Here is a 27,413-nt window from a genome sequence, read left to right as displayed (position 1 = left end):
CCGAGATAAACAAGTCCGGTTGCAGAAATTTCACAATATCCTATATTGGTTACTCACCATGTTTTATAACTGTTCTTAATGTTAGTGTTAGTTTAGGTTTTCAATTTTTTGATGATGTGAATTTTTTAGCTGTATCTGTTTTAACTTTTGCAAGCCACCTTGAGTCCCAGACTGGGAAAAAGACAGGATATATGCCACCACATAACAGTAACAACCTACTGTTAGTCCTTCACTGCAAGGATCAATGAAAACAAACTAATACACCAGATTTCAATTTCATCACAGATCTTAGAAGCCGCTCCTTAAGATTCTCTCCCAGTACCAGAATTCCTACTAGTTAAATGTTAAACATACCATTAAATGTGAAAATATGTTTGATGTCTGGCCAGACAAGCAGATGATTTAGCACATCTTCCACATCTCTGAGAGTCTTTCCCATCTTATCAGTTGGCCATGATTTTGTGATGACAGCAGATATAAGTTTGCCAAGCTTGTTTAGGTCATAAGCAGATATCAGGCTAAGGAGATTACAATGTTTCTAAAGAAGACATAAAAACATGTTCAATATTATAGAACAGTACACAGGCTTATTTGGCCTTTTGCTACACTGTTTTAAATTGTGAAAAGATTGCTGTTCAGTTTTTGTACAGCCCAATTCCTTCTACTTGCTGTCACAGTACTGCTCATGGTGAAGACTGGAATATTTCCTTTCCCACAGGGTAATTTGTTCAGCAAGAGAAGTTCATTCAGTTTAATGAACATCTCAGAACATGTAAGATATGGGGAAAGAGGATATCTGATGTTGACTTTGACTTTCACATTTCTTAGGAATGTAAATAAACAGAATTTACTTATGGAGAATTACTGGTGGTACATAAATTGCTTCAAAACAATCCAAGGGGTTTTAATCTATGACTTATTTGGTTACAAACTGATCACATTTACTACCAAGCAAGCATGCACACTATAGTTGAGATTTTAGATTGTGAATGTATTGCACATGTGTAACTATGACATGTCTTGTCCAACCTCCAAACTCCATCTTTTCTTTGCTACAGCCATTTCATAACTGGTGGCGAGCAAAGGGAATGCCACAGAAGCATTCAGCTGTTTGCCCCTAACTGGAGACACAGGAAGGATGTCATCCTGAAGGACCTCTGTGGTCCCCTCAGGATGCTTGTCTCAATGTGTCTAACTATAGGAAAACGGCTGGGTGCTTCTCTACCACTCCCTCAATCTCCACCGGCTAGGAAATGACATTGCTAAAGGGGCTGCAGTAGACAAATGGGTTTGGGAAAGTTGGTCACTGTATAGTCAATACAGAATTTCAATCACAGCAATGACCAAAACAGTGATAGTAAAACAAAATGCCAGCCTGTGCCTTAAAATGATTTTAGATACACTACCTGACATGCTGAATTAATAGCCTCTATAGCACAGTCCTCAAAAGCTTTGCTAATCATAGGGTCAAGTTGTTCGAGGTGCTCATGGTAACAGCAATAGACTTGAATGCGCTGGATGGAAGACGCCTATTAAGGAAGAGTAAGAGGGGGGAAAAGCAGGTGTACTTATTGTAGATATTTGGATTAATCAGAAGGAAAAAAATATGGTGGGGACAAAATTTAGTGCAATAAAAGAAAACCAATGATTCCATTCTAGCACTTTACAAATTATTTTTATTGATATGAGAAAACATTGTTCTGACACTTGAGACAAAGTAGATACAATATATCAACCTAACAGAGTGGGACCAAGAAACAATTCTTAGTTTTAAGCAACAATAAAACATGCTAGAACATTGAAACCTGTTCTCTATTATAAATTAGAGACGCACATAAAATGCTTAATGTACTGCATATAGTCAACTATAGGTCAACTGCATGTATAAGTTGAGGGCAGGTTTTGGAGCCAATATTACAGATTTTACCAAGACCCGTGGATAAGTCGAGGGTAAAACTTGGAGGCTCATTCAGTGTGCGTATGTGTGCATACAGCAAGAGAGACTCTAATTGATGCTTTTTGCTTCAGCGTTTGTTTCAGCCTTCACCCACATAGCAATAGCCAGGCTGGTGGCAGAGGAACTCTGTTTGTCTAACAGCAATTAATCACTCACAACTCTTTGTACTTGGCTCAAGAGAGAAATAAACTGCTCTGACAACTGTATGGAGAAATCTGGAAGAGCTGCCACAGTATCACATTACCATACTGACCCATAAACACTGCCATACTGACCCTGGATTTTGAGGTCAATTTTTGGACACAAAATTTTAGACTTATGGATGAGTATAGGGTAAGCATGTTCTTTTACATTAAATTAATCTTGATACCTGTTTGATCCTGCTTTCCATTTGTGCAATTAGTGTTTTCTTCCATTCCTTTGTTAAATTTATATCATAAAAGCTTACTTGCAAAAAATGATCCCATGCCTAAGGAAGAAAATAGTATTTTAATTCAAAATAAACTAAAAGTTAGAGAGAAAAAGGCAGGAAGCCTGGGATATTTATTCACTGACATGCCCCATTACTTTCAATGGGGCTCAAGCATATGCACTTTTTTTGTAACACAGGGGGGTCTGGAACAGATCCCCCACGTAAAAAAAGGGCAGGCTGTATTTCATCACCTTCAGCTTCTAAATACATTCTTATCAACCTTTACTGGGAATCAAAACATGTGTTCTAAGAAATAAAACAACACATCAAGCATAATAGAAGGAAGAGAAATCTGGGAACCTAAATTGTGCAGATCAGATAATGTGTATTTGCACAGACAGACACACCAATGCTTGAACTCTTTAAGGAAGTTTCTCCAACTAATCCTGCTTTGACAAGAAAATACATCAGTCTAAATGATAAAAACATAACAATTTATCTTTTCTTTTTTCTTTGTATCTTTTGTGTTTTTCCTCTTTTCCTGGTTAACTGCAGTGGACATCTTGTGATCAGATATAGCTAGACTGCAATTTACAGCCAGCACAGCCAACCGTAAGAAATGATTAAAGATGCAGTCCAACATGTGGAGTACTTAACATCAAGGGATGTTAAGAAAGTAGAACGGAGTTGCAGATACACACCTATTCTTTCATTGTGTTCCCTTATCCATTTTCCCCAATCTAAATTAGGATTATGTGGATATTAAAGGTACAAAGGAACAGAGCAGTGCCTGTCTTAGGCTAAAAATATTTCTGTGCATTATGTTATAAAGTCTCTCTCTCTCTCTCTCCCTCTCTCTTGATAATCTCAAAGAATAAGATAAGCTAGACATTTTAAAAGGTGGACATAGACAATAAGAAAGGTGAAAACTAATATTCCGCTGTAGAAAATGCCAATTGGCTCTCTGTGTAGAAGTGAAAAACCATTTGTGTGAGGGACAGAGACCACGAAGAAGAATCAGATTTTACATCATTAAGATGGGGAAAAAAGACATATGAATGAATGAAACACATAAACAACCACAGAACCATGCAAGAATGGCAGAACTGAAAATAATCCTGTTGATGGAGGTACAAGTAAATGAAATAAGGACTGGAACTAAAATAAACAGGTTGCAAAAAAGACAGACAGACAGACATCTTCACAAAGTTTTGAAATGAATCTGGGGAATGACTGCAATTCCAGAATACAAACCTCAAGTTCGCAAGGAAAAGGAAACTGAACAGTAGGCAAATCAGTTTTCAGCAAATGTCTTGACAGAACTTTCCGAAACCAGTTTCTGGTCTCTTCACAAAGCCTTTGAAATGTTTCTGTCATTGGGATATTATGTGTTTGTTTTTCTCTTGAAACCTATCATGCATAAGGAAAGGAATTACAAATTGTTGAACAGAAGAGCTCTCTACCACTAAGTTTAACATATAATTTTTGCAAAAGTTTAATCAAAACTTTAAAATACCAACATCTTTTACATTAAAATATAAGACTTCCCTTGCTCATAAATGACATAATACAATAGTAAAAAACAATCGCAAAGGAAGAGAAAAGAAGCATTTGAGCAACTCTTCCTTCTTTGACTGGTAGATAGGGACAAGTTAGTGTTAGAATCATAGAATCATAGAGTTGGAAGAGACCAAAAGGGCCATCCAGTCCAACCGCCTGCATCCCCACAGATGGCCATCCAGCCTCTGTTTAAAAACCTCCAAAGATGGAGACTCCACCACACTCTGAGGCAGTGCATTCTGCTATCGAATAGCTTTCACTGTCAGGAAGTTCGTCCTAATGTTGAGGTGGAATCTCTTTTCCTGCAGTTTGCATCCATTGCTCCGTGCCCTATTCTCTGCAGCAGCAAAAAAAACAAGGTTGCTCCAGCCTCAACATGACACCCCTTCAAATACCTAAATAGGGCTATCATATCACATCTTAACCATTTCTTCTCTAGGCTAAACATACCTAGCTACCTATGTCTTTCCTCATAGGGGATCGTTTCCAGACCCTTCACCATTTATGTTGCCCTCCTTTGGACATGCTCCAGCTTCTCAACATCCTTTTTAAATTGTGGTGCCCAGAACCGGATATAGTATTCCAGGTGAGGCCTGACCAAAGTAGAATACAGTGCCACTATTACTTCCCTTGATCTAGACATTATATTTTTGTTGATGCAGCCTAGAATCGTATTGGCTTTTTTAGCTGCTGCATCACACTGTTGACTCATGTTCAAATTGTGGTCTACTAGGACTCCTAGATCTCTTCACACGTAGTCTTGTTCATCCTATATCTATCCATTTCATTTTTTTTGTCCTAAGTGCAGCACCTTATATTTATCCGTGTTAAAATTAATTTTATTAGCTTTGGCCCAGCTTTTTAATCTATTAAGGTCATTTTAAATTTTGATCCTGTCCTCTGGGGTATTAGCTATTCCTCCTAATTTGGTGTCATCTGCAAATCTGATAAGCATGCCCCCTATTCTTTCATCCAAGTCATTGATAAAGATGTTGAATAGCACCCCACCTGTCACTTCTCCTCAGGATGAAGAGAATCCATTGGTGAACACCCTTTAAGTTCGGTCGGTGAAACAATTTAGTAATCCATCTAACTGTTGTACTGTCTAACCCACATTTTACTATCTTGTTCGCAAGAATATCATAGTGGACTGTCAAAAGCCTTACTGAAATCAAGATATGCTCTGTCTACCACATTCCCTTCATCTACCAAGCTGGTAATTTTATCAAAAAAAAGAGATCAGGTTTGTCTGGCATGACTTTCTTTTGAGAAACTCATGCTGACTTTTAGTGATTGTAGCATTAGAACCATACATTGACCTGGCAACACCAGGTGTGGAAAAATGTGATTTGCAGGCTCCAAGCAGCCCACAGAACTCCATTTTGTGGTCCCCAAAGCCCCAATGATCCCCCTGCATTTTACAAGGGATTTTTCTTATCTCCAAATGGCCCAAAACAGCTGAGAACTGCTGCAAAATCCAGTGGTTTTGCTCTCATAACCTCCTATTAAAGAAAAAACATAACTGAACATAATTGAAAAACTTTGGGCATGGCAAAAATGTTCCTACTCCCATACTAAACTACACTTTAGCTCAAAAGTGGGAACCCTGTGGTCCTCCAGATGTTCTTTTACTGCAATTCCAGCATTCTATATCACTGGCTAGGACTGTTGAAATTGTGGTCCACCAATATAAGGAGGACTACAGTATAGCCCAGTTCAGAGCTATTATAAATAAATACAGTAACATGGAGCTGGATACTCTTCTCTTCTCCCTCCTCCTCTGGTACAGACACAAGAAGGTTGTAACCATCAGTTTCCGTTTTGGTTAATCATAGCTAGTTATTACATTCCGATTCAAAATACTGCTTTTAGTTTATTGAAACAAGCCAGGATCTGTCTTATAGCACCAAATCCATCCTTACAACTGAAGTGGGCAAAAGGTGTGTAAAAATGCATGTTATAATACATTTGTTAATCTTCCAGGGACCATTAGACTCTTTATTTATTTTCTTGTAAAAGACAAACACAGCTACTCTATGAAATTTGGCTCAAGGAAAAATTACCGTATTTTCCAGTGTATAAGACGACTGGGCGTATAAGACGACCCCCAACTTTTTCAGTTAAAATAAAGAGTTTGGGATATACTCACCATATAAGACTAGCCCTCTTCCAATGCACACCAAATAAAAATTTAAAAAACATCAGATTTTATTTCAATATGGTAATTTTAATTCAAATGACATGCAGGTACTTAGCAGGAAACCTTGTTGTATACAAAGCCTGCTTGGATTGATCAGCTCTCCCTGCCTGCCCAGCCCTCCCTGTCTCCAAGACTATCAGAGCAGTAGTTGCTTTCATACAATCGTCGCATACGGTGGAGATGCAGCCGCGGCCGTTTTTGAGCTCCCCCGCCATATGCGGCGACCGCAGATTCTCCAGTCTGGCTCAGAAGTTTCAGCACCTGCCCTATAAGATGACACCCGGCGTATAAGATGACCCCCAACTTTTGAGAAGATTTCCCTGGGTTAAAAAGTAGTCTTATACGCCAGAAAATACAGTAACTCTCACCTATCTTACCCCTACAACACAAAAAGGATGGAACCAGTATACTGGCAATCAACCATGCAAAAGTGGTGAATTTCCAAAGCAAGACAATTCATTATGGGGAGTTCTCAAGGTGGTCGGCTGCAAGTGGACAAAACAAAGGGGACAAACAGACGGCATTTACATGCACCACACCCCCAAGCCAGACAGAAGTCACACCAACGATTACGCCCCAGCCGGCTTCTGTTAGGGGCATGGCGTTTAGATGTCACTCTCCCCAGAGCCAGCGAAAAGCCAGCTCCAGCAGCAAAAGAGCAGCTTTTTTCCATCCCAAATAGGAGCGGAATTCTGCTCCTATTTGGAACGGAGGCTGGCCTGATTGGGGCCATGACATGTGGTTTCCGCGACCCCGATTCAGTGCTTAAAGGGGCAGCGTGACACTGTTCCTTCAAGGTGGTCTGTTTTGCCCCTAAGTTTTTTCTTTTTTTTAACAAATTAATTTTTATTACACAGTACATAATTCAAATTATACAATTCACATTTTATTATATGCTTTTCTCCCCTTTCCTCCCTCTCAAAAACAGCTTTCAGGGAAATACATTCCAATCAAGTTAACAATCATTATCGGAGATGTGGAAAATATCATTAATTATATTTTTTACTTCTTCATACCCCATTCTATCTTCCACTTTCTTAATCACAATTTCCCATTTATCTTGCCATGATTCTTTATTACTTTCCCCAATATATTTAAGTCTTCTTTCCCTAAGGAAATCAAATAATATGTATTTTTTTTAGCTATTTAAACATATAAGACTTATTCCAATTTGATTTGTTTTTCCATCCATAAGCAATCACTGCATGAACTAGAAATTGTTTTATTACATATTTGATTACTATTTAATCTTAATTCCCCTAAATTGAGAGCCAGACAATTTTATTTGCTTAATTGTATCTCTATCCCTGTTATTATATTTATCTGTTTCTTAACCTCTGTCCAAAATTCTTGAACAAATGGGAATTCCCACCACATATGTATTTAAATTCCCTTAGCTCCAAATCCATGCCAACATTTTGAGTGAAATTTAACATTTATAAATGCTAACTGATGTGGCGTCCTGTACCATTTTCCAATCATTTTCATTTGTTGTTTTTTTACATTTATATTTTTAATATTAACAATTTCTTGTAGCCAAATTTTAATTTTGTCTGTATCAATCAATAAGTTTTTTTCCCAGTTCATTGTCAGTCCCTCTACCATTCTGAATTGGGTTGTTAGCATAATCTTATAAATTTTCCCTATTAATCATTTCCCACCTTCTATTTTTTTTTTAATTATTTCTTCTAGCAATAACGTTTGGTCTAAAATATTCAAATGTATTTCATCTAATAATTTTATTATCACTTTTATCTAGTATTGATTTCCAATTAATATAGTTAACTTTTTCCCCTGTATTGGTGCCCCTATTGAATCATATAAGTCTCCAATTATTTTAAATCTCTTGATCTTTAATTTTTAAAAATATCTTTCCAAAGTCTTCATTGTTACTTTTATGTTTTGCTCCTAAGTTTACAAAAAATTTTTTAGCTCCCTGTGCTTCCCCCCCCCTTTAAATAAAACTACTTCTGCATAAAATGGTGCAAACCAATGAAAATATGTTAATATCATAAGGAGATTTGCAAACCAATGAAAATATGTTAATATCATAAGGAGAGTCTCACCTCCACAGATGCAAATCTAAGAAGATTTGAAACAATTTTAGCTGATGTAACTGCCATCTTGTATTGTGTTACCATTTGGACTTTGTCACATATCATATGGTGCAGGCTTAAGCAGATATTTGCAGGAATGTTCGAAGTGTCCTCCGGCTGTGGGCTGAAATGTGAAAGAATTTTACTTTCGTCATACAAGGGATTTAAATTTATAGATAAAACTGTACAAATAGAAAATATGCCCAGAAGATTGTAGCATTGCTTCTAATGAAGACTTTAATATGAAAAATAATAATGAGGAATACAGTCTTCCCCATCTTCCTATTCAAAACTTATAGAAACCTAAATAGAATTCATTCATTTCTTTTTTCAATGAGTAAACCAAACATCATCAAATTGGAATTTTTTTTACTTCTTTATTTGAAATATATATTAAAACATACACAACAAACATTGTTACAGACATACGCAGAAATACATGTACAGAAAAATAAAATCGCGACTTCCAAAACTGTGGTGAAGAATATATTGTTTTTCTATCAACCTTCCGCTTGTAAATAATTCTATCTATACTGTTCCAAATTTATCTTCCCCCCATCTTTCGATCAGAAAAAATTAATTTAATGTTTTTCCCCATGATATGAATTATCCTGTTATTTAATTCTTATGACAATTACAATGCGCTCTTGGCTTACGCAGCGGGATCCGTTCTAGATCCTCCCCCCCGCATAAGCCAAATACCGCACATGCTCAAGCCCCATTCAAGTGAATGGGACTCGTGCATGCAGTGGCGCGGCGGCACACACGCACCATGGGTGCATGTCTCATTTATTTGAATGGGATGCACCACCCCTTGCGCCCCGCATGCTGAAAGCCATGTATAACGCGGGTGCACTGTATTGTAGCTATGTTGTATCTATCCAAATCTTATTTCTTGAAATGGTCTCTTGACACATATAAAAATGAAAAAACAAAGAAAGAGAAAAGAGAAAAAGGGAAAGAAAAACTTTTCTTACTCATCATTAAATGTTTAACAATATATTGATATTCAATATTAGATTAAATTAAATACAAAATTTATTCCCGCTCTTCCCCAATATTGATATCCATCTTCTTTTGAATCCAAATTTTTTCCAGAAAGTCAGTAACTCAAATTGGAATAATTAATGATGAAGTGTTCCAACTGTCTAAATCAGTGATGGTGAAATGTTTGGAGACTGAGTGCCCAAACTCAGTAGTATTCCTGCATGAGGTGACACCCAGTGTTGGGGTGAAGGGAAGGGACCTCCGGGGCTGGGGGTAGGACTTCTGCCTTCTGGGGGAGGGACCTCTGGAGGACAAGACTTCCGGGGGCAAAGCCAAGACACACTCTCTCAGCCTAAGGCTAGCAATAGCAACCCCCCCCCCCCCGACAAAACTTGCCATGATAGTTTCACCTTCGGGTCACCATAAGCTGGAAACGACCTGAAGGCACCACACACACAAGTCACAATCTCTCAGCCTCAGAGGATGGCAATGGAAATTCCCCTCTGACGAAGCTTGCCCCATGATAATTTCGCTTTAGGGTCACCAGGAATGCCTTCTCCTGCATCCCGATCCTGGCCCCAGGGACCCCCAGCAAGCTATCCCATCATCTCCTGCCTTCTCCTGCATCCCGATCCTGGCCCCAGGGACCCCAGTGAACTATCCCATCATCTCCTGCCTTCTCCTGCATCCCAATCCTGGCCCCAGCAACCCCCAGCGACCTATCCCATCATCCCCTGTCTTCTGCAACCCAATCCTGGCCCCAGGGATCCCCAGTGACCTATCCCATCATCCTCCGCCTTCTCCTGCATCCCAATCCTGGCCCCAGCAACCCCAAGTGAGCTATCCCATCATCCCCTGACTGCTCCTTCATCCTGATGAAAGATGACAGGGAAGGGGCAGGGAAGGAGGACAGCGTCCAGAGCCCCACTGAGCATGTGCAAGGGTGCCGATTCGAATCGCTGAACCCTCCGGTGTAGTAATACAATGTGCACTCACTCTGCTTTGCTTGAATCCGCATCACGTGACTTGCTTGGAATAGAACTGACTTTGCTTCCCCCTCAATTCGGAAGTACAACAGAAAGGCAATAAGGTGTGGTAAAACATCACGTTTTAACCTTAATTCACATTGCTAGACAGAGTGACTCTGGATCTGGTGTGAAAAAACATCACGCTTTGCATTGCTAGAACAGGAGTGACTGTGGATCTGAGCTGCAAACCCCCCCACGTGTGATAAGGTCCTTGGTCACTTTCAGGTTGCACTTCTGACCTATTTTCTACTGAAAATGTGATGATGTGGTAAGCCCTTCCAAGGTTGTCCACCCAAATGTAAAACAAGACAAACTGAACAGTAAAATCTAATTTGAGAACAGAAAGTTTTTAAAATGATCTGTAATAAACAGCTTACTGCTCAATGATTCTACTTTCCCTTCATTGGACCTGCAATTAAGCATGTTGTGCCCAAGTTATACATGTTTCTTACCTATTTTGTTTATGACAGATGTGAAGCACTGTCTCAAGTAGTTTTTCTACCTCCTAGGAAACAGTAATAAAAATTAAATCAGAGAATTAGAATTATCTCCACTACTGTGTAGTACAGCCCAGGTCCACATTAAGCATCTACAAAACTGATTTAACTCAAGCTTCGCAATGTGTTTATGATTCAGTCCTTCTGGTCCAACACCAGCATATGACTTACTTAAAGTCTCCAATCCATGATATCTCCTTTACTGCGCAAAGAGAACTGGAAGTATTTAATTGACTGATGTTTTCTAATTTTGCTGATTATCGGTAACAATTTCATATGAATTAAGAGGGAGAGGTGTAGAACAAACCTCATAATTATGACATGTTATCATCACATCTTTTAGTCTAAGAAAGGTTCCTGTAAGACAGTCCAGCATACACGAAGAAAAGTCAGACATAAATTCTACCAAGTCCCTCAGAGGCAACAAAGAGAACCACGATCTGAACAGTGCTCTGTTTCCTTTCACCAAGTATTTCTTTGTTTTCATTAGTGATAATAAGATCCTGCAAATTGAAGACAGAAAAGGATTTCAATATACACACAGAAATATAGTGATACAGAAAACTCAGCATTAGAATAATACAGTGCACCCTTGCTTTACACAGAGGATCCATTCCGGACTCCCCCACATAAAGCAAATACCGTGCATGCTCAAGTCCATTCAAGTGAATGGGGCTCATGTGTGCGGCGGGGCGTGCACACCATGGGCGCATGCCCCATTAAATTGAATGGGACTCGCCGCCCCTTGCGCCTCATGCATTCCCACATGGCTTTCAGAGTATGCTGAAAGCCGCGTATGACGCAGGCACACTGTACAGACAGAAAACAATTTTTTGCATAGACAGGAAAAACAATATGGAAACCAGAATCTAATTCTGAGCTTTGTACTAATATTTGAAATCACTATGATGCTACAAGACAAAGAGCATGAACGTTCACTTTTCTGTTCAATAATGTCCACCAGCCGTTGACTTGATTAGTGCAGAAACCTTACCATCAAACTATGGTATTTTCAAACAGTTTGTAACTACATGCACATTTTTTCTTTATAAAAAGAAGTTGTGGGAAATGTTAATGAGTTGGGTTACTATATATTAATCCCAAAATAAAAGTAAACATGTTTCCCTGAATACCACTTCCCATTCACTGCGTCGGCAAAAGTAGAAGTAAACATGATGGCAACTAACAACAGCAACAACAGTTTAAATTAATGTATTAAAAAAGAAGAAAAACCAGTTTAATTCACTTACAAGATTTTAGAAAGAATATAATTAAGGCTAATGAAGCCAAACTCACGCCTTATTCTCCTGCCTATCTCTACATTCTATGAATGGAAGGCCTTCCAATCTTGCCCATCGCTCTTCAGATTCAGGCTGAATTTTTATATGAGCACATCCAAAATCAACAGAAGAAGTAAAGAGATGAAAAATTGGGATTATCCACACCCACTGGTGAATGTCCTCCACAATACAACTATTGCAGAATATCATCAAATATTTTCCCATCCTGAAACAGAAAAGAAAAAAAATTAGGGTCGATAAAAAAACAAAAAATAACATTTAAAATGCTATCTCTAATACATACCTCTGTAGGAAACTCAAAGCTAACAGTATTTCATAAAACACACTGCATTGTACAATACTAGTGATATATATATATATACACACACACACACACATGCAGAAGCCCACACAAACTGCCCTGGTTAGTCAGTCTAAAAATGTGGTTGCCATGTTCTTCCATCAGTTGGTTGAAGACACGTGCCTTCATTCAACAGCAAACGTAGTCTCACTCCTAAGTAGGTGACAAACACTCTGGCTTCTGTTGCTGCTTGATAAAGCGAGATACAGACCCAGTTCTTAACACCAATTGAAAGCCTCAGGTAATGTTCTATGTTGAGTCTCTCTTGTCTGAAGCCTGAGCCTCACATTCCCATTGTGTGAGACTATCCAGATTTTTGGGGGACTGCAAGGAGCTAAAATATGGGAGTAAGAAATAAGGCAGAAGGACAGGTTGCATATCTGTAACTGTTGTTTCTTCAAGTGTGCATTCACATTAATGGATTATCCCGCGAGTGCACAGTGCATTGTTCAGAAGCTTCTGGAATCTCATAGAAGCATTTTTGCAATAGGCCCGCTCACCTCCAGTGCCTCTATATAAGGGGGCTTCCTGCCAAAACCACCAGTTCCATTGGATACTGATGCAGCAATCTGAGAGACAGGCATGACACAATGAAGACAAAGAGCCCTCCTCCAACCACCATCTTGAGGGGGAGAGAGGCCTGGCCCAGAAGACAAAGAGCCCTCCTCCAACCACCATCTTGAGGGGGAGAGAGGCCAGGCCTGAAGACAAAGAGCCCTCCTCCAACCACCATCTTGAGGGGGAGAGAGGCCAGGCCCGGAAGACAAAGAGCCCTCCTCCAACCACCATCTTGAGGGGGAGAGAGGCCAGGCCCGGAAGACAAAGAGCCCTCCTCCAACCACCATCTTGAGGGGGAGAGAGGCCAGGCCCGGAAGACAGAGCCCTCCTCCAACCACCATCTTGAGGGGGAGAGAGGCCAGGCCTGGAAGACAGAGCCCTCCTCCAACCCCCATCTTGAGGGGGTGTCCGGGAATGCTGCCAGCAGACACTTGACAGTAGCCGATAACAGAGCCTTAGCACAGTGGAAGTGAAAGTAAAGCAGACCTTGCAAGGAACCAGTCTGAGAGCAGTCCGAGAAAACAAGCCGAGTTCAGAATTCCAGAAGTCCAAACGTTCCAAGAGTCAAGTCGAAGTCAGGATACCGAGAAAGAACGTTGGTCAAACAGTCCAAGGTCAAAACAGCCAAGAGATAACAAAGTCCGGTCCAAGGTCAAGGTAACAAAGAATCCAGATACTAGGAGCTAGTGCTAGCAGCAATCACGCCGAGAGATCATGCAATAAACTCTAGCAACCAGCATTAGTCTCTCTCCCACTTAAGTAAGGGAAACTCTCCCTCGTGCCACCTGAGGCTGGTTGGCTAATTGCCTCTCGACAATTCTCTGTGATCTGCGCCTGCAAGCACTCTCAGCTCTTCTCTCTTTGAAAGAAGGCACCTGCATGCAAGCTTCGTCCCCAGAGTCCCCACTAGGGAGTGGTACCATAGAAGGTCTCTCTTCGGCACTAGGACCTGGTTGAACCTCCTCCTCTGGGGCTGGAGGATCACAGCTGGGACCTGGCAGGGCAGGAACAGCACCTGGTGTTGCCTCAATCAGCCCTTGCTCTGGAGGAGGCTCATCCTCCTCCTCATCCTCCGAGAGCTGATCTTGGCTGGCCATGACAGGGGGAGAGAGGCCTGGCCTGGAAGACAAAGAGCTCTCCTCCAACCACCATCTTGAGGGGGAGAGAGGCCTGGCCTGGAAGACAAAGAGCTCTCCTCCAACCACCATCTTGAGGGGGAGAGAGGCCTTGCAATTTTTTGTATTGTTTTGCAATTTTACTGTACACCGCTATGATCATTGAGGAATAGCGGTCTATAAATAAAAATTATTATTATTATTATTATTATTATTATTATTATTATTATTATTGTGACAAGGAGGCCAAAGGGACAGAAGGGTATCCAAAAATTCCACCCTGGGAGACAAAAAGTGAGAGTAGAACCTCAGAAGCTTGGTGTTTGTCTCAGAGCTATCCATCAGTGGGACCTTGGTATTCACTGGGGTTTGGTTCCAGGACTGCCCATAGATACTAAAATCTGTGGATGCTAAAATCTCATTAAAAACAATCTGTAAGTGCACCTGCGACATACGCGGGCAAGCTTGACGCAGCTTTCAGCATACGCTGAAAGCCACGTGGCAACGCACAGGGAGGAAGGGGCAGCGCGTCCCATTGGGAACAATGGGGCACGCGCCCATGGCGCTGCTGTGCCACTGCATGCACAAGCCCCATTCACTTAAATCGGGCTTGAGCATGCACAGAATTTGCTTTACGCGGGGGAGTCCGGAACGGATCCCCTGCGTAAAGCAAGGGCGCACTGTATTAAAATGACATTCCTTATATAAAATGGCAAAATCAAGCTTTGCTTTTTGGAATTTATATATATGTTTCAAAACACTTTTAAGCCATGGATAATTGAATCCATGGATAAGGAATCCATGGATACGGAGGATCAACTGTATTGACTTGTGATGGACCCAAGGTTGCGAGTTCAAGACCAGCAAAAGGGCCCAAGCTCGACTCAGGCTTGCATCCTTCCGAGGTCACTTAAATGAGTACCCAGACTGTTGGGGGGCAAATTAGCTTACTTGCTAATTAGCTTACTTGCTGTTCACCGCTATGATCTTTGGAATAGCGGTATATAAATAAAACAAATTATTATTATTATTATTATTATTATTATTATTATTAAGATTTCCACATCCAAACTCCACTCACCTGAATTCAGAGTCTGTCAGCCAAGGAAATCTGAACATACTGAGCTATGATGGAGTGGACATTCTTCTCAGCCCAAGAAAGAAGCAAACAGGCCTCCACACAAAATAACTTGTAGTGAAATGCCCCCTATCTTGTCTGGAAAGGTTTGGCTACTTTGTTGTCCATCCTGATAAGCACATGAGAATACTGAATGACCTGATGGAAGTGAAAAAATTACTAGCCTGATTGTCCTGAGCTCCAGCCAATGGATGTGGTGTCCTGTTTGGTAAGATTCCATGTCCCCTGGGTTGAGAGACATGGACAATGAGTCATGCACCCCAGAAACTGGCATTAGTTGTGACAATTTTCTGATGGGGATCTCCAAGTGAAACCCCTTGAGAAAACTGGACTTCTCTTTCCACCACACAAGAGACCTGGCCTCTTGAAGAATCAGAATCTCAATGTCATGGCGTGCAGCTACATAAGCCTAGAATGGCATCAACAGCTACTAAAGAGGACTGCATTGCAACCTCACCCAGGTGGCCAGGTGAATGCATGATCCCATGAAATCCAGCAGAGGTACTAAGGACATCAAACCCACAGAACATTGATTTCAGACCAAATTTTTGCTTTTCTCTCTGGAGATGGAGCAATCAACTCTGTGTCTGTAAAAGATGACTTCTCCTGTGATTTGTCATGAACCAGTTATCTGCCATGCATTGAAAGATGTTGACTTGAACTCTTTGAACTACTGGAAGGGTTGGAGATCTGAGAAACAGATCATCCAAATAAGGAAAGATGTGGATGCCCTGTTGGTGAGCCATGGGGGTGATCATGAACTTTGTAAACATTATGGGAACCAAGGCAAGATACAAAAGGCAGGGCCTTGAACTGATAATGGTTATTGGGCAAACAAAAATATAAGAAGTTGTGTGAGTAAGGATGCATATGAATGTAGGAGCAGACCTCTTCCAGATCTATTAAAAAGAGAAAATCCTCTCGGACCAACTGTTCTTGGATAGTTTGGAGAATCTCAATCCTAAATCTCCTGTTTCTGATTAACTTGTTCACGCAATTCAGTTCTGGAATTGGAAAAATCCTCTCCCCTCATTTCAATACCACAAAAAATATTGAATATGTTCTTGTGAATCTTTCCTCCATAGGAACATCCTCTATGGTGTCAAAAGAAAGGAGATGAAAGATGACCTGCTGAATTTTGAAGGCTTTTGTCCCAATATTTTGAGGCTGGAGATTGAATAAATCAGGCTCTGGATGGTAAGACAAACTCTATGGAGTATCCCTATAGCATATTCTCAATGCCCACTGGTCTAACATGGAAAGGTGCCAGGATGGAATTCAAGCAACCTTCCCCTAGTGCATAGCATTGTGCGTCACATTGGGGGTCTGGGCCTCAGCTTGGCTGACTCTTTGTCTGAAGTGGGTGAGGTTGACTTCCCTGGTTGCAGTAAGGGAAATGGTAAATCTTCTGCACTGTTTTGAAACGCTGAAAGTCCCTTCCTAAGCCAAAGCTCACTCTCTCTCTCTCTGGCTTTTCTTTGCAAACAAAGATTCAGGAAGGACTCATCCCGTGCTTTCTACAAGCACGCTGATGACTAAAAAGGCCAATCTGAGATAAACAAGTCCAGTTGCAGAAAGCACAACAGAAAGTCTCCTTGGGTGATGTTTCCGGGTTGTGGTTCTTTCTGCATTGTCGTTTCTCTTCAAAACTCGTTCGGTGTGAGCTTTAAAAAAAGGCTGCAGCATCATGGATAGTGCGTCTCCATGCCTCCTGATGTGAGGTCAGAGCGGACCATTGTTGGTGATCAATTTGGCCAAGCCTGAGATGTTGTTTCAGGGAGTCCTTGTATCTCTTCTTTGGAGCACCCCTCTTACACTGACCCGTGGCGAGTTCACCATAGAATACTATTTTTGGGAGGCGATAGTCCTTCATCCTGGAAACATGTCCTGCCCAGAGCAGCTGCATTCTCAGTAGCATGGCCTCGATGAACAGAGGTGTCCAGAGCCTCCGTGGACTCGGTTATACTGGATCATTTTGAGTCTGTGAGTACCGAGGATGTGGACAAGATCCTTAGAAGTTAGGAAGACAACCTGCTCCCTCGATCCCTGTCCCTCATGGCTAGTGGCTCAGGGGGGAGCGGCAGTAACTTTAATGTTACACCGGATTATTAATACATCTCTGAGGGATGGGCAATTTCCATCGAGCTTAGAAATGGCCACGGTAAAACCTCTGCTCAAAAAGCCCTCCCTTGACCCCCTGATGCATAACAATTATCGGCCAGTTTCGCTACTGCCATTTTTAGGGAAGGTGATTGAGAGGGTGGTTGCGATCCAGCTTCAATCGATCTTGGATGAAACGGATTATCTAGACCCATTTCAAACCGGCTTTCGGGCGGGTTACGGGGTTGAGACTACTATGGTCGCCTTGGTCGATGATCTCCATCTGGGCATGGACAGGGGGAGCGTGTCCCTGTTAGTGCTCTTAGACATCTCAGCGGCTTTTGATACCATAGACCATGGTATCCTTCTGGAGCGCCTGGGAGAGTTGGGAATCGGGGGCACTGCGCTCCAGTGGTTCCGATCCTACCTATCTGGGAGGTTCCAGATGGTGCAGCTGGAGGACGTGTGCTCCGATAGGAGGGCCTTTACATTTGGGGTCCCCCAGGGAGCCATCCTGTCTCCCATGCTTTTTAACATTTACATGAAACCGCTGGGAGAGATCATCCGGAGACATGGGGCGCGGGGTTATCAGTACGCTGATGATACCCAAATAGTTTTCTCTATGTCTCCGACTGATGCATTGACCGGGGATGGCATCTCTCCTCTCGTGGCCTGTCTGGAGTCGGTAATGGGCTGGATGAAGGAAAACAGACTCAGCCTGAATCCAGAGAAAACGGAAGTACTCGTGATAGGTTCCCCTGGTCCAGGAACGGCGGTGGTTCCACCTGTCCTAAACGGGATCACGCTTCCGGTGAAGGACTCGATACGCAGTTTAGGGGTGCTCCTTGACTCGTCGCTTCACCTTACATCTCAGGTGAGTGCGACAGTCAGGAGCACCTGTTATCAGCTTCGGCTGATACGCCAGCTGCGTCCCTACCTGGGCCGGAGGGACCTTGAAACTGTAGTACATGCTCTGGTAACCTCTCGTTTGGATTTCTGCAATGCGCTCTACATGGGGCAGCCCTTGTATCATACCCGGAAGCTGCAATTAGTGCAGAATATGGAAGCATGACTGGTCACTGGTACAGCCAGGGCCAGTCATATAACACCGGTCCTTAAAGACCTACACTGGCTGCCTATTCGCTTCTGGGCGCAATACAAGATGTTGGTTGTTACCTATAAAGCCCTAAATGGCTTGGGCCCAGGGTACTTAGAGGACCGCCTTTCTCCGTACAATCCGCCCCGCACACTCAGATCAACCGGGCAGCAATTGCTAAGGGTTCCAGAGGCCAGATTAGTTGCTACTCCTAGGAGGGCCTTTTCCATCTCGGCCCCCAGCCTCTGGAACGCGCTGCCCTTTGAGCTCCGCTCGGCCGCCTCCCTTACTCAGTTTAGGAAGGGGTTAAAAACATTCCTATTTAAGCAGGCTTACCCCGACTCTCTGACCCCTGAAGTATTCTCTCCTCGCCCCCTTCGTCAGCATGTCAGCTGGCATGAGTGGTGGTTTTTATTGTTTTTATTGTATAAGGTTTTTAATGTTATGTTTTTGTGATTTTATACTGTTTATATTGACATATTGACATATTGTTATTGTTATATGGAATGTTGGAAACCGCCTTGGTCTTAGAAAGGCGGTATACAAATAAAATTTTACTTACTTACTTACTAATGCTAGTGATCTCTGCTTGCTCAAGGACAGCAACATTTGTCACATAGTCAGGCCAGTGTGTATTTAGAATTGTAAACAGCACTGATGAAAGCGTTGGATGAGTCGTAAGTGTTGGCAATAGGTGACCCATGTTTCAGACCCATAAAGGAGAATAGACAGTACAATGGCTCTATACACACTGATTTTTGTGCACCTCAGGTGTTTGTTACTCCAGACTCTTTTGTGAAGCCTTCCAAATGCACTATATCTCTTTATCAATCTTAGCGTCTGAGGATATGATGCTTCCCAGGTAGGTAAACTGCTGGACTTAAGCACAGTTTTACCTACAGTGACGTGAGGATGGTAGTGTTCATCCTGTGATGCCGTCTGGTGGAGAACTTCTGTTTTCTTCAGACTGACTTCCAGCCCAAAGAGCTCTGCAACTGTAGCAAAACAAGATGTTAGGCGTTGCAGAGCTGCTTCCTTATGAGCAACAAGGGCAGCATTGTCAACAAAAATCAGCTCACGGTCTAGGACTAGATAGTTTAGAGTCTTAGTGCAAGCCCTCAGGCGGCTTAAGTTAAACAGGCTACCATCAGTACGGTAGCGTATATAAATGCCGTCTTCTTCTTCGAGATCTGCCATAGCCCTTTGGAGCATCATGCTGAAGAAGATTGTAAATAAAGATTGCCTTTTCCAGGCAAAGCAATCTCTGAAGATGCCAGCCACAGATGCTGGCAAAACGTCAGGAAGAAACTTTTATGGAACATGGCCACATAGCTCGAAAAACCCACAAAAAACTATTGTAAATAGAGCTGGAGTGAGAACAGAACCTTGTTTCACACCATTTGTTATTAGAAAGGGTTCCAAGAGAGCATCACCATATCTGTCTTGACCTTGATGGCCTTCATGTAGCAGGATAATCATTTTGAGGAATTGGGGGGGGGGGATCCTAATCATTCCGGGATCTGCCACAGACCTTTTCTGCTCACAGTGTCGAAGGCTTTGGTGAGGTCGACAAATGTTACAGAGTCCTTTGTTCTGCTCTCTACATATCTCTTGCAGTTGTCTAAGGGCAAATACCATATCTGTAGTGCTCCTATTAGCTCCAAAGTCACATTGGCTTTCAGGGAGAAGTTCTTCTGCGACAGCAGGAACTAATCTGTTCAGGAATATCCTTGCAAGGATTTTTCCAGTGATGGAGAGCAGTGTTATACCTTGATAGTTTGAGCAATCAGATTTTGCTCCTTTTTTCTTATACTGGGTGATGATGACTGCATCTCGGAGATCTGATGGCAGTTCACCTTTTTCCCAGCAACTCACAAGGAGCTCCTGGAGTTTAGCATGGAGTACATGACCTCCGTGTTTCCAAGCTTCAGGTGGAATTCCATCAATCCCGGCTGCCTTACCTTTTTTCATCTGCTGTATGGCCTTAAGTGTTTCTTCCAAAGTGGGAGCTATGTCCAATTCATTTTTCATCAGTTGTTGTGTCATATGTTGAATAGCTGAGTCTTGGACTACTTGGTTGGCACTAAAGAGGCTTTGGAAATGTTCAGCCCATTGGTTCGGAATGGAAGTTTTATCTGTGATTAGTGTTTGACCATCTGTACTGTATAGGGAGCTTTGGACCTGATATGTGGGTCCAAACACTGCTTTAAGAGCTTCGTAAAATTCTCTGGAATCACCCAGATCTGCACAACGTTGTGTCTTTTTTGCTAAATTGATCCACCACTTGTTCTGAATGTCTTGGAGTTTTTGTTGGAGTTGACTACATGCAAGGCAAAAGGCTGCTTTTTTTACATGACAAGATGGCTGAACGAGTGCCTGGTGAGCAGTTCTCTTCTTTGCCAACAGCTCCTGGATCTCTTGGTTGTTTTCATCAAACCAGTCTTGATTTTTCTTGAGGGAGAACTCTAAGGATTCTTCCACAGATTGCAGGATGCTGTTTTTGATATGTTGCCAAAGCGCTGTAGGAAAAGAGTCTAGAGGATGGTCTTCAAGTTTTGTTTGCAAATTTGCCTGGAAGTTGTCTCTCATGGCAGCTTGTTGAAAATTGTTGGAGTCTCCTCTTTAGGATGCCACCCCTCTTAGGTTTAAACTTAAAATGAAGATTTAGTTTACATCTTACGAGACGATGATCTGTTCGACATTATGCACTGGGCATCACTTGGGTATAACGGACATCGCAAATTTTTCTCTGGCACACTAGGATATAGTCAATGAGGTGCCAGTGTTTGGATCGGGGATGCACCCTGGTTGTCTTCAAGCTATCTTTCTGCTGAAAGATAGTGTTTGTAATAGCCAACTGCTGTTCTGCACAAAACTTTAGCAGGAAGAGTCCGTTATCCCTACAGTTTCCAACACCATGCTTGCCTAAAACACCTTTCCAGGCTTCGAAATTCCTTCTTACTCTGGCACTGAAGTCACCAAGGATAATGATTTTGTCTTCTGCAAAGACTTTTTGTATAAGGTGGCATAGGTCTGAGTAGATTTGTCTTTCTCCGCAGGGTCGGCTTGCATAGTTGGGGCATATATACTGAAGAGAACAACACGTGGGAGGCGTAAGGAGATAATGCGATCAGGGTGTCCTGTTGGCAAAGTTTCGAGTTTGGAGGCAATGAAGTTTTTGATCATAAAGCCTATACCTGAAAGATGTTTTTCAGTTTTGGGTTTGCCAGACCAATAGAGTGTGTAGCCAGCACCATGTTCTTTAAGGCTGCCTTCCTCATGGAGATGAACTTCACTAACAGCAGTGATGTCAATGTTAAGTCGTCACAATTCATGGGCTATTAGAGCAGAACAAGGCTCAGGACGTCCACTATCTGCAGAATCTTGCATGGTTCTGATGTTCCAGCATGCAAGCATTAGTCTATTTGCACCTTTGGAGGCAGGTGTGTGCCTTTGTTTCTTTGTCTTTGTTTGACCGCATCAGAAGATGCTCATTGGCTGCGGCAAGCCAACCGGATAGATGGGGATGAGCTTTCATTAGGCCACCTTTTCTAGGCCCCTCTCCATATGGAGCAAGCAGTGCTCTCCTTAAAAAAAGGCTGCTTCGTCATTCAGGATGCTGCCGAACAAGACTGTCATCTCCTGGGTCAGTCTCAAGCGACCAAAGTCCTGAACCGCCTGCATGCAGGGTTGGGTCTGCAGCTTCTAGTGCATCTTTACACCTGACATTTCGTCCCTTGCCTATTGCTACAGGGCTTTTTCGAAAGTTGGATATATCCATCAAGCCTGTGCAGTGGATTTTTCTGGTGGAGCGCAGCGTGCACAGAACTGGCCTCACCCTTTAAACCAGAGGTTCGTCTGCTGAGGCCTTGACAAGCATGGATGGTGGCAGCGAGGTCCTCGGGTTATAGGTTTGATTAAAGTTTCCTTTTCTTAGACCTTACAGAGTCAGACGAGCACCATCTGCCCGGGTTTGGGATCAGAGTTTTTCTTCTCCTAGGATGGTTGCCATAAGGCTAGAGAGCCCATCCTGCTCTTTGGACGCTCTTGGTCAGACCCTTTGGTTGTGACCTGTCTGGCATGGGAGGCCCTATCGGTGGCTATTATACCACCGCGAGCATAGCTCACAATTCCATTAGGGTACGCAAGCCTCTCCCCCATGACAAGGGGTTGTCAATGGAGAGGCCTGACATCTAGAGTTAGTCCTAAATACAGTTGTTAAGAGGCTAAGTGTGGCTGATTACTGGTAATACTTCACCAATATTTGAACAATTCGCAATATTGAACAGTATTTGACTGGTTCATGGCCCACTTTTGAGCCCAATGTGAATTGAAACACTGGCTACTATAAGGCCAAATGAATTGATTAGAAGTCTTGGACAAACATTTTACTTCCTTTTATTGGATAGAAGACAGCCTTCGTCTTGCCCTTTGTTTCCACAAGAATATCTTCATCAAAGAGGAGAGAATCTTCAAAGGTAACAGTGACTAGGTTCACCCTGGAATGCTTATCAGCATCCAAATGCTTAAGCCGGATGTACTGACGTACTATCATGGAGGTGGTGATGCTATGAGTTGAAAACCTGATGGAATCAGCCAGAAAGGCAAAAGACTCACACAATTTGATGATACAAACTTCCCATTAAGATTAAAGTTGTCAAAGAGATTTTGAATCCAGAACATAGCCACTCTGGAAACTAGTGAAGCTGTAAAAGAACCCCCACATAGATAAAGCTGACAATTCATGAGCTCTACAGTCCACCCTTTTCTGATTGGGCTCCTTTAGGGGAATTTCTCTGTTTGCGTACTAGTGTCCTCTTGAGGAGAGCTAAAATAGGAATATCAATGACAGGACCTTTCAGTAACTCCATGCCCTGGGGAGATGTAGTACACAACCCTTGTGCCAGATTAATACTTTTTCTGCCCTGAAGAGGGAAACTACATTCCATTTTGACAAAAAATTCTACTTTAGAATTTATTGGGCTAAGAAAACATAGAGGAGCAAGCAATTTCTCCACCATCATGCTTGAAATCTGCTGAAGCCAATCAGGCTGATCCCCTTTAGGAAGGAGCATTAGATTAGAAAGTGGCACAGGTAGATGCAAAAACAGGGTTGGAGACGTTAAAATGGTCCCCAACAAGGATCTGATGCTCAAAACGGTTGCCACTAGAGGTTCATGCACGCTGACTGTGGCACTAGTGAGAGAACTGGATTTCACACCAAAAAGCCCTTTTTGTCTCCACCTTATGGAGTGTTAGCATGGCGGACTCAACATCGTTGTTCTCCTGCTTGTATCTGAGGCCTCCCCTGGGGAAGAAAACCCCACAGTGGCCATAGTTGTGACCTCAATCCCCTCAGCCTCACCTGAGTCTGAGGCAGGGCTGAGACTGGGTTCATCCAAGGAGAGGATCTAGCACTTTTTGCTCCTTCTTACTAGTGGAGGCATCAATGGGAAACATCTTCCATGATGAGGGAAATGGAGTAGATCACCTACAGTTCAATAACTTCTGCCTCAGCACTTGCACAGGCAGTTCTGGAAGAGATAGTTATGTTTGTGGGGCAGATTAAAGAGTGAACCTTTTTACAGCTCTCAGGGGAGTCAGATAAGAGGGTTCCCTCATCCATGGGCAAACTGACAGTGATAGGCTTGGAGCTACAGCAAATGTTGGTCTTCCTCAAAGGACATGAAACCTTCCTCATCTTATAGGGGCTCTATGAGAGTGGCTTGAAAGAAGGGAAAATCACTACTTAAAATGGAAAGTTAAAACAGGACACAAGAGGAAAATTTAAAGCAGGAGATGATTAAAATACTGAAAATGATCTAAAGCAGAAAAGAACTAAAGATAGGAGGCTATTTAAGACAGGAAGAGAGAGCAGGGGAAAGACTGAAATACTATTTTTAAGGGCACTGGCTGGAGGAAAAGGGGAAGAAATATTAAGCTGAGAAAACAGCGGAGGAGCTCTGATACCACCTGGTCTGGGTGAAAGAGAAGGGAAAGAACTGAGCAGAAGAGCTAATGACTTAGTAAAAGTGTTGCAATTAAGATGATGCCTTGCCTAGGTGACCCATTCCTAGATGCTCCATCTCCAGTGGCAGAGAATCCAGAGTTTGGTCCACCAACAAGTTCCCATGGGTGTGACTCCACATATGGAACACACCCACTGGTGGCAATACCTGGAATCCACCCCTTTGAAAACCCAACTAAAATAATAGGCAAACAAAACTACTAGATAACATGTCTACAGGAAACACTCATTAGAAATAAAGATAAGAGACTTCTTAGAAACCACAAATTAGGTAGGAAATACATTTCTGCAGCTAAACAGAAGAAAGGAACAGCTGTCTAAATATTTTTAAAAACTTGAGTTGCAAGAATTATTTAACTATAACAATAGGCATTATACCAGAATTGAATTGACAATACAAAATAGAAAAACATTAATTGCAATATATGTCCCTCCAGAAAAAAAAAAAATCAAAATTCTATCAAAAAATAAATGGAGAATTACAAAATACAATGGCAAAGAAATAATAATGTATGGAGACTGGATTGCTGTAATTGATCCACAACAAGACAGACTGTCTAGCAAAATGCAGCTTGAGGTTGGGGATGTCCGGGAAGGAGAAGGAATAGGTGAGCACCTCTTTCTCTTTGTCCTCATTCTCTGAGTTTCGGGGGAAAGGGTTCGCGTGCCGTCTCTGGCACATGTGCCATAAGTTCACCATCGTGGCTCTAAACAAATGGAAAGACTTAAAGCTGTCATTATTGGGCAGAATTGCTACAGTAAAAATGTAGCAAATGCCCAAAATACCTTTCTTATTTCAAGCAATCCCCATAATTGAAAACAATAATATTTCAAATAATGGCAACGGGATTTAACGAACTTCATCTGGGCGGATAAAATAAACCAGAATTAAATAAATACAATGCAAGACGCAAAGGACAGAGGAGGTTTAGCACTTTCAAACCTGAGGATCTTTTACAAGGCCAGTTGTCTCACTTGGGCAAAAGAGTGGTCGACACTAAAAAAATAATAAACTATTAAAGCTAGAGGGCTCGGAATTCAGAGTTGATTGGCACATGTATTTGTTTTATGGTAAAGTACTGGCGACCCAAAATTTCAACAACCATTTTGTTAACATTTTTCTTATTTAACAACAACAACAACAACATACCTTTATTTCAGCCACCAGGCCATTAGACAACAGAATATATATAAAACATGTTAAAATAGCACTATAAAACAAATATTCATAACATACTCGTAACACATACATATACGCATATACATATACAAAGTCACTCACAGATACATTAGGTGATACTATGCCTAGAAAAACCTAGGATCCAAATAGGAATGCCAAATAATAATTATGGCAAGATCTTATCCTGGAACACCCTAATTGCAGGATTTAGAAAAATTATAAATCAAGAATATGCTCAAATCTACCATTATGGCTAACCCCCATGAGGCATTATATAGATCAGATCCTTGGAAGAACAAAATTTGGCTAAAACATAGTGTTTTGCTAGATAGTATGGACAGGTTGCATACCTTAACAGTATTTCTTCGAGTGGTCATCCACGAATACATACAAATGGGTTGTACTGTGCCTGCGCAGTGCTGTTCAGAAACCTCTGGAATCACTGGGCAAAGTTAACTTTGCAACTTTTTGACGGTAGCTCTGCCCACCCCATATAAGTCCCCTGTGTTCCCGCTCTTTCCCCAGTTCCTTCTTTCCGCTGTGTTTGCTGCTGTAGGAACTTCATTCTGGAATTCATTTGTTGTTTACTGGAAATCTTGACCTTTGGCTTGCTTGATCATTCTCATTCTGACCACCACCACCACCACCCCCGGTGTGTTGTTGACCAATATGTACGTTTTTCGACTTTGATTTGGATTTTGATTCGGCTTATGATGTCTCTGGCTCTATTTAAAAAGTGTGACGTATGTGGAGGTAAGATCCCCAAGCAGGATCTCCACTCTTCATGTCTCCTTTGCCTGAGTGAAGGTCACAATAACAAGACTTGTGCCATCTGTAAATCTTTTGAGCCCCCCAGGCCAGAAAAATCACGCCTCCCGCCTCAAGGCTGCCTTGTATCAGCAGGCTCTGCTCCCTCCGACAGCCTCCTGCTCTGCTTCTGCACCCATTTGCGCCGACAGCTTCTGTTTCTGTGGTGCAGAGCTCCTCCATTGAGCCTAGTGCCACTGCCGTCTCTGTCCCTGAAAGGGATGTTGGGTCCGAAGGAGCCCACCCGAAGTCTAAGTCCTCCAAAAAGGACAAGATTAAGCACAAGGACTCAAGCTCCCAGAAGGATTCAGCCCATAACAAGGATTTGAGCTCCCAAAAGGCATTGAGCTCTAAATCCTCCTCCAAGAAGTCTCTGGATGCAGGAGAAGACTCTCCTCATTACTCTTCCCATTCCAAGAAGTCGTGTACCAAGACTCCTGAGAGTGTCCGGTCGGTTTCTAAGAACCACGCCACCTCTTCGATACCCAGATGTTAACTTTGCCCAGTGATTCCAGAAGTTTCCGAGCAGAACTGCGCAGGTGCAGTATAACCCATTTGTATGATTCGCAGAGACCATGAAGAAGAAAAATAATAACTTCAACATGAAATCCCAAGAAGAGTTGAATATAGGTTGGCCATGTAGTTGGTTCTTTTATAGACAACTAAAAGACAGATTTATATTGGACAATAAACAAAGGGGATTTTCCAAAACCAAAACAGAATTACAAGACATTTTGTGGGTTGATAAACCAGTGTTGTTATTCAGGTTATAAAAAAAATATTGTAAATGTATATGGAATATGATCTCATTAGGAATAAGATGATCAAATGGTTGCAAAACTGTGGTCAAAAAATAGAATTACAATAATAGGGAAAGTACTAGAAAGTACAGCGCGCCCGCGCCATACGCGGGTGCGCCATACGCAGCTTGAGCATACGCGCTCAAGCCGCGCAGGACGAAAGGGGTGGCGCGTCCCATTCATTTGAATGGGCGCGCATGCCCGTTGCACCCC

The 27,413-nt window shown here is 42.1% G+C and overlaps 1 protein-coding gene across 1 annotated transcript in view; it reads right to left on the bottom strand.

The window, feature by feature from the left end:
* The window catches only part of RNF213 (ring finger protein 213), a gene marked incomplete at its 3' end in the record, with an annotated part of 236,290 nt that overhangs the window by 140,753 nt on the left and 68,124 nt on the right, over positions 1 to 27,413 (bottom strand). Inside the window, 8 exon segments of the mRNA XM_042447563.1 lie at positions 355 to 538; positions 1,407 to 1,529; positions 2,328 to 2,426; positions 3,624 to 3,779; positions 8,196 to 8,349; positions 10,693 to 10,745; positions 11,045 to 11,240; positions 12,034 to 12,243. Of these exon segments, the coding sequence (XP_042303497.1) occupies positions 355 to 538; positions 1,407 to 1,529; positions 2,328 to 2,426; positions 3,624 to 3,779; positions 8,196 to 8,349; positions 10,693 to 10,745; positions 11,045 to 11,240; positions 12,034 to 12,243 (1,175 nt within the window).

Source organism: Sceloporus undulatus, chromosome 2 (assembly GCF_019175285.1).
Source record: "Sceloporus undulatus isolate JIND9_A2432 ecotype Alabama chromosome 2, SceUnd_v1.1, whole genome shotgun sequence".
In the NCBI taxonomy this organism is placed as follows: Eukaryota; Metazoa; Chordata; class Lepidosauria; order Squamata; family Phrynosomatidae; genus Sceloporus; species Sceloporus undulatus.
This window is presented reverse-complemented; position numbering and strand designations above follow the sequence as displayed.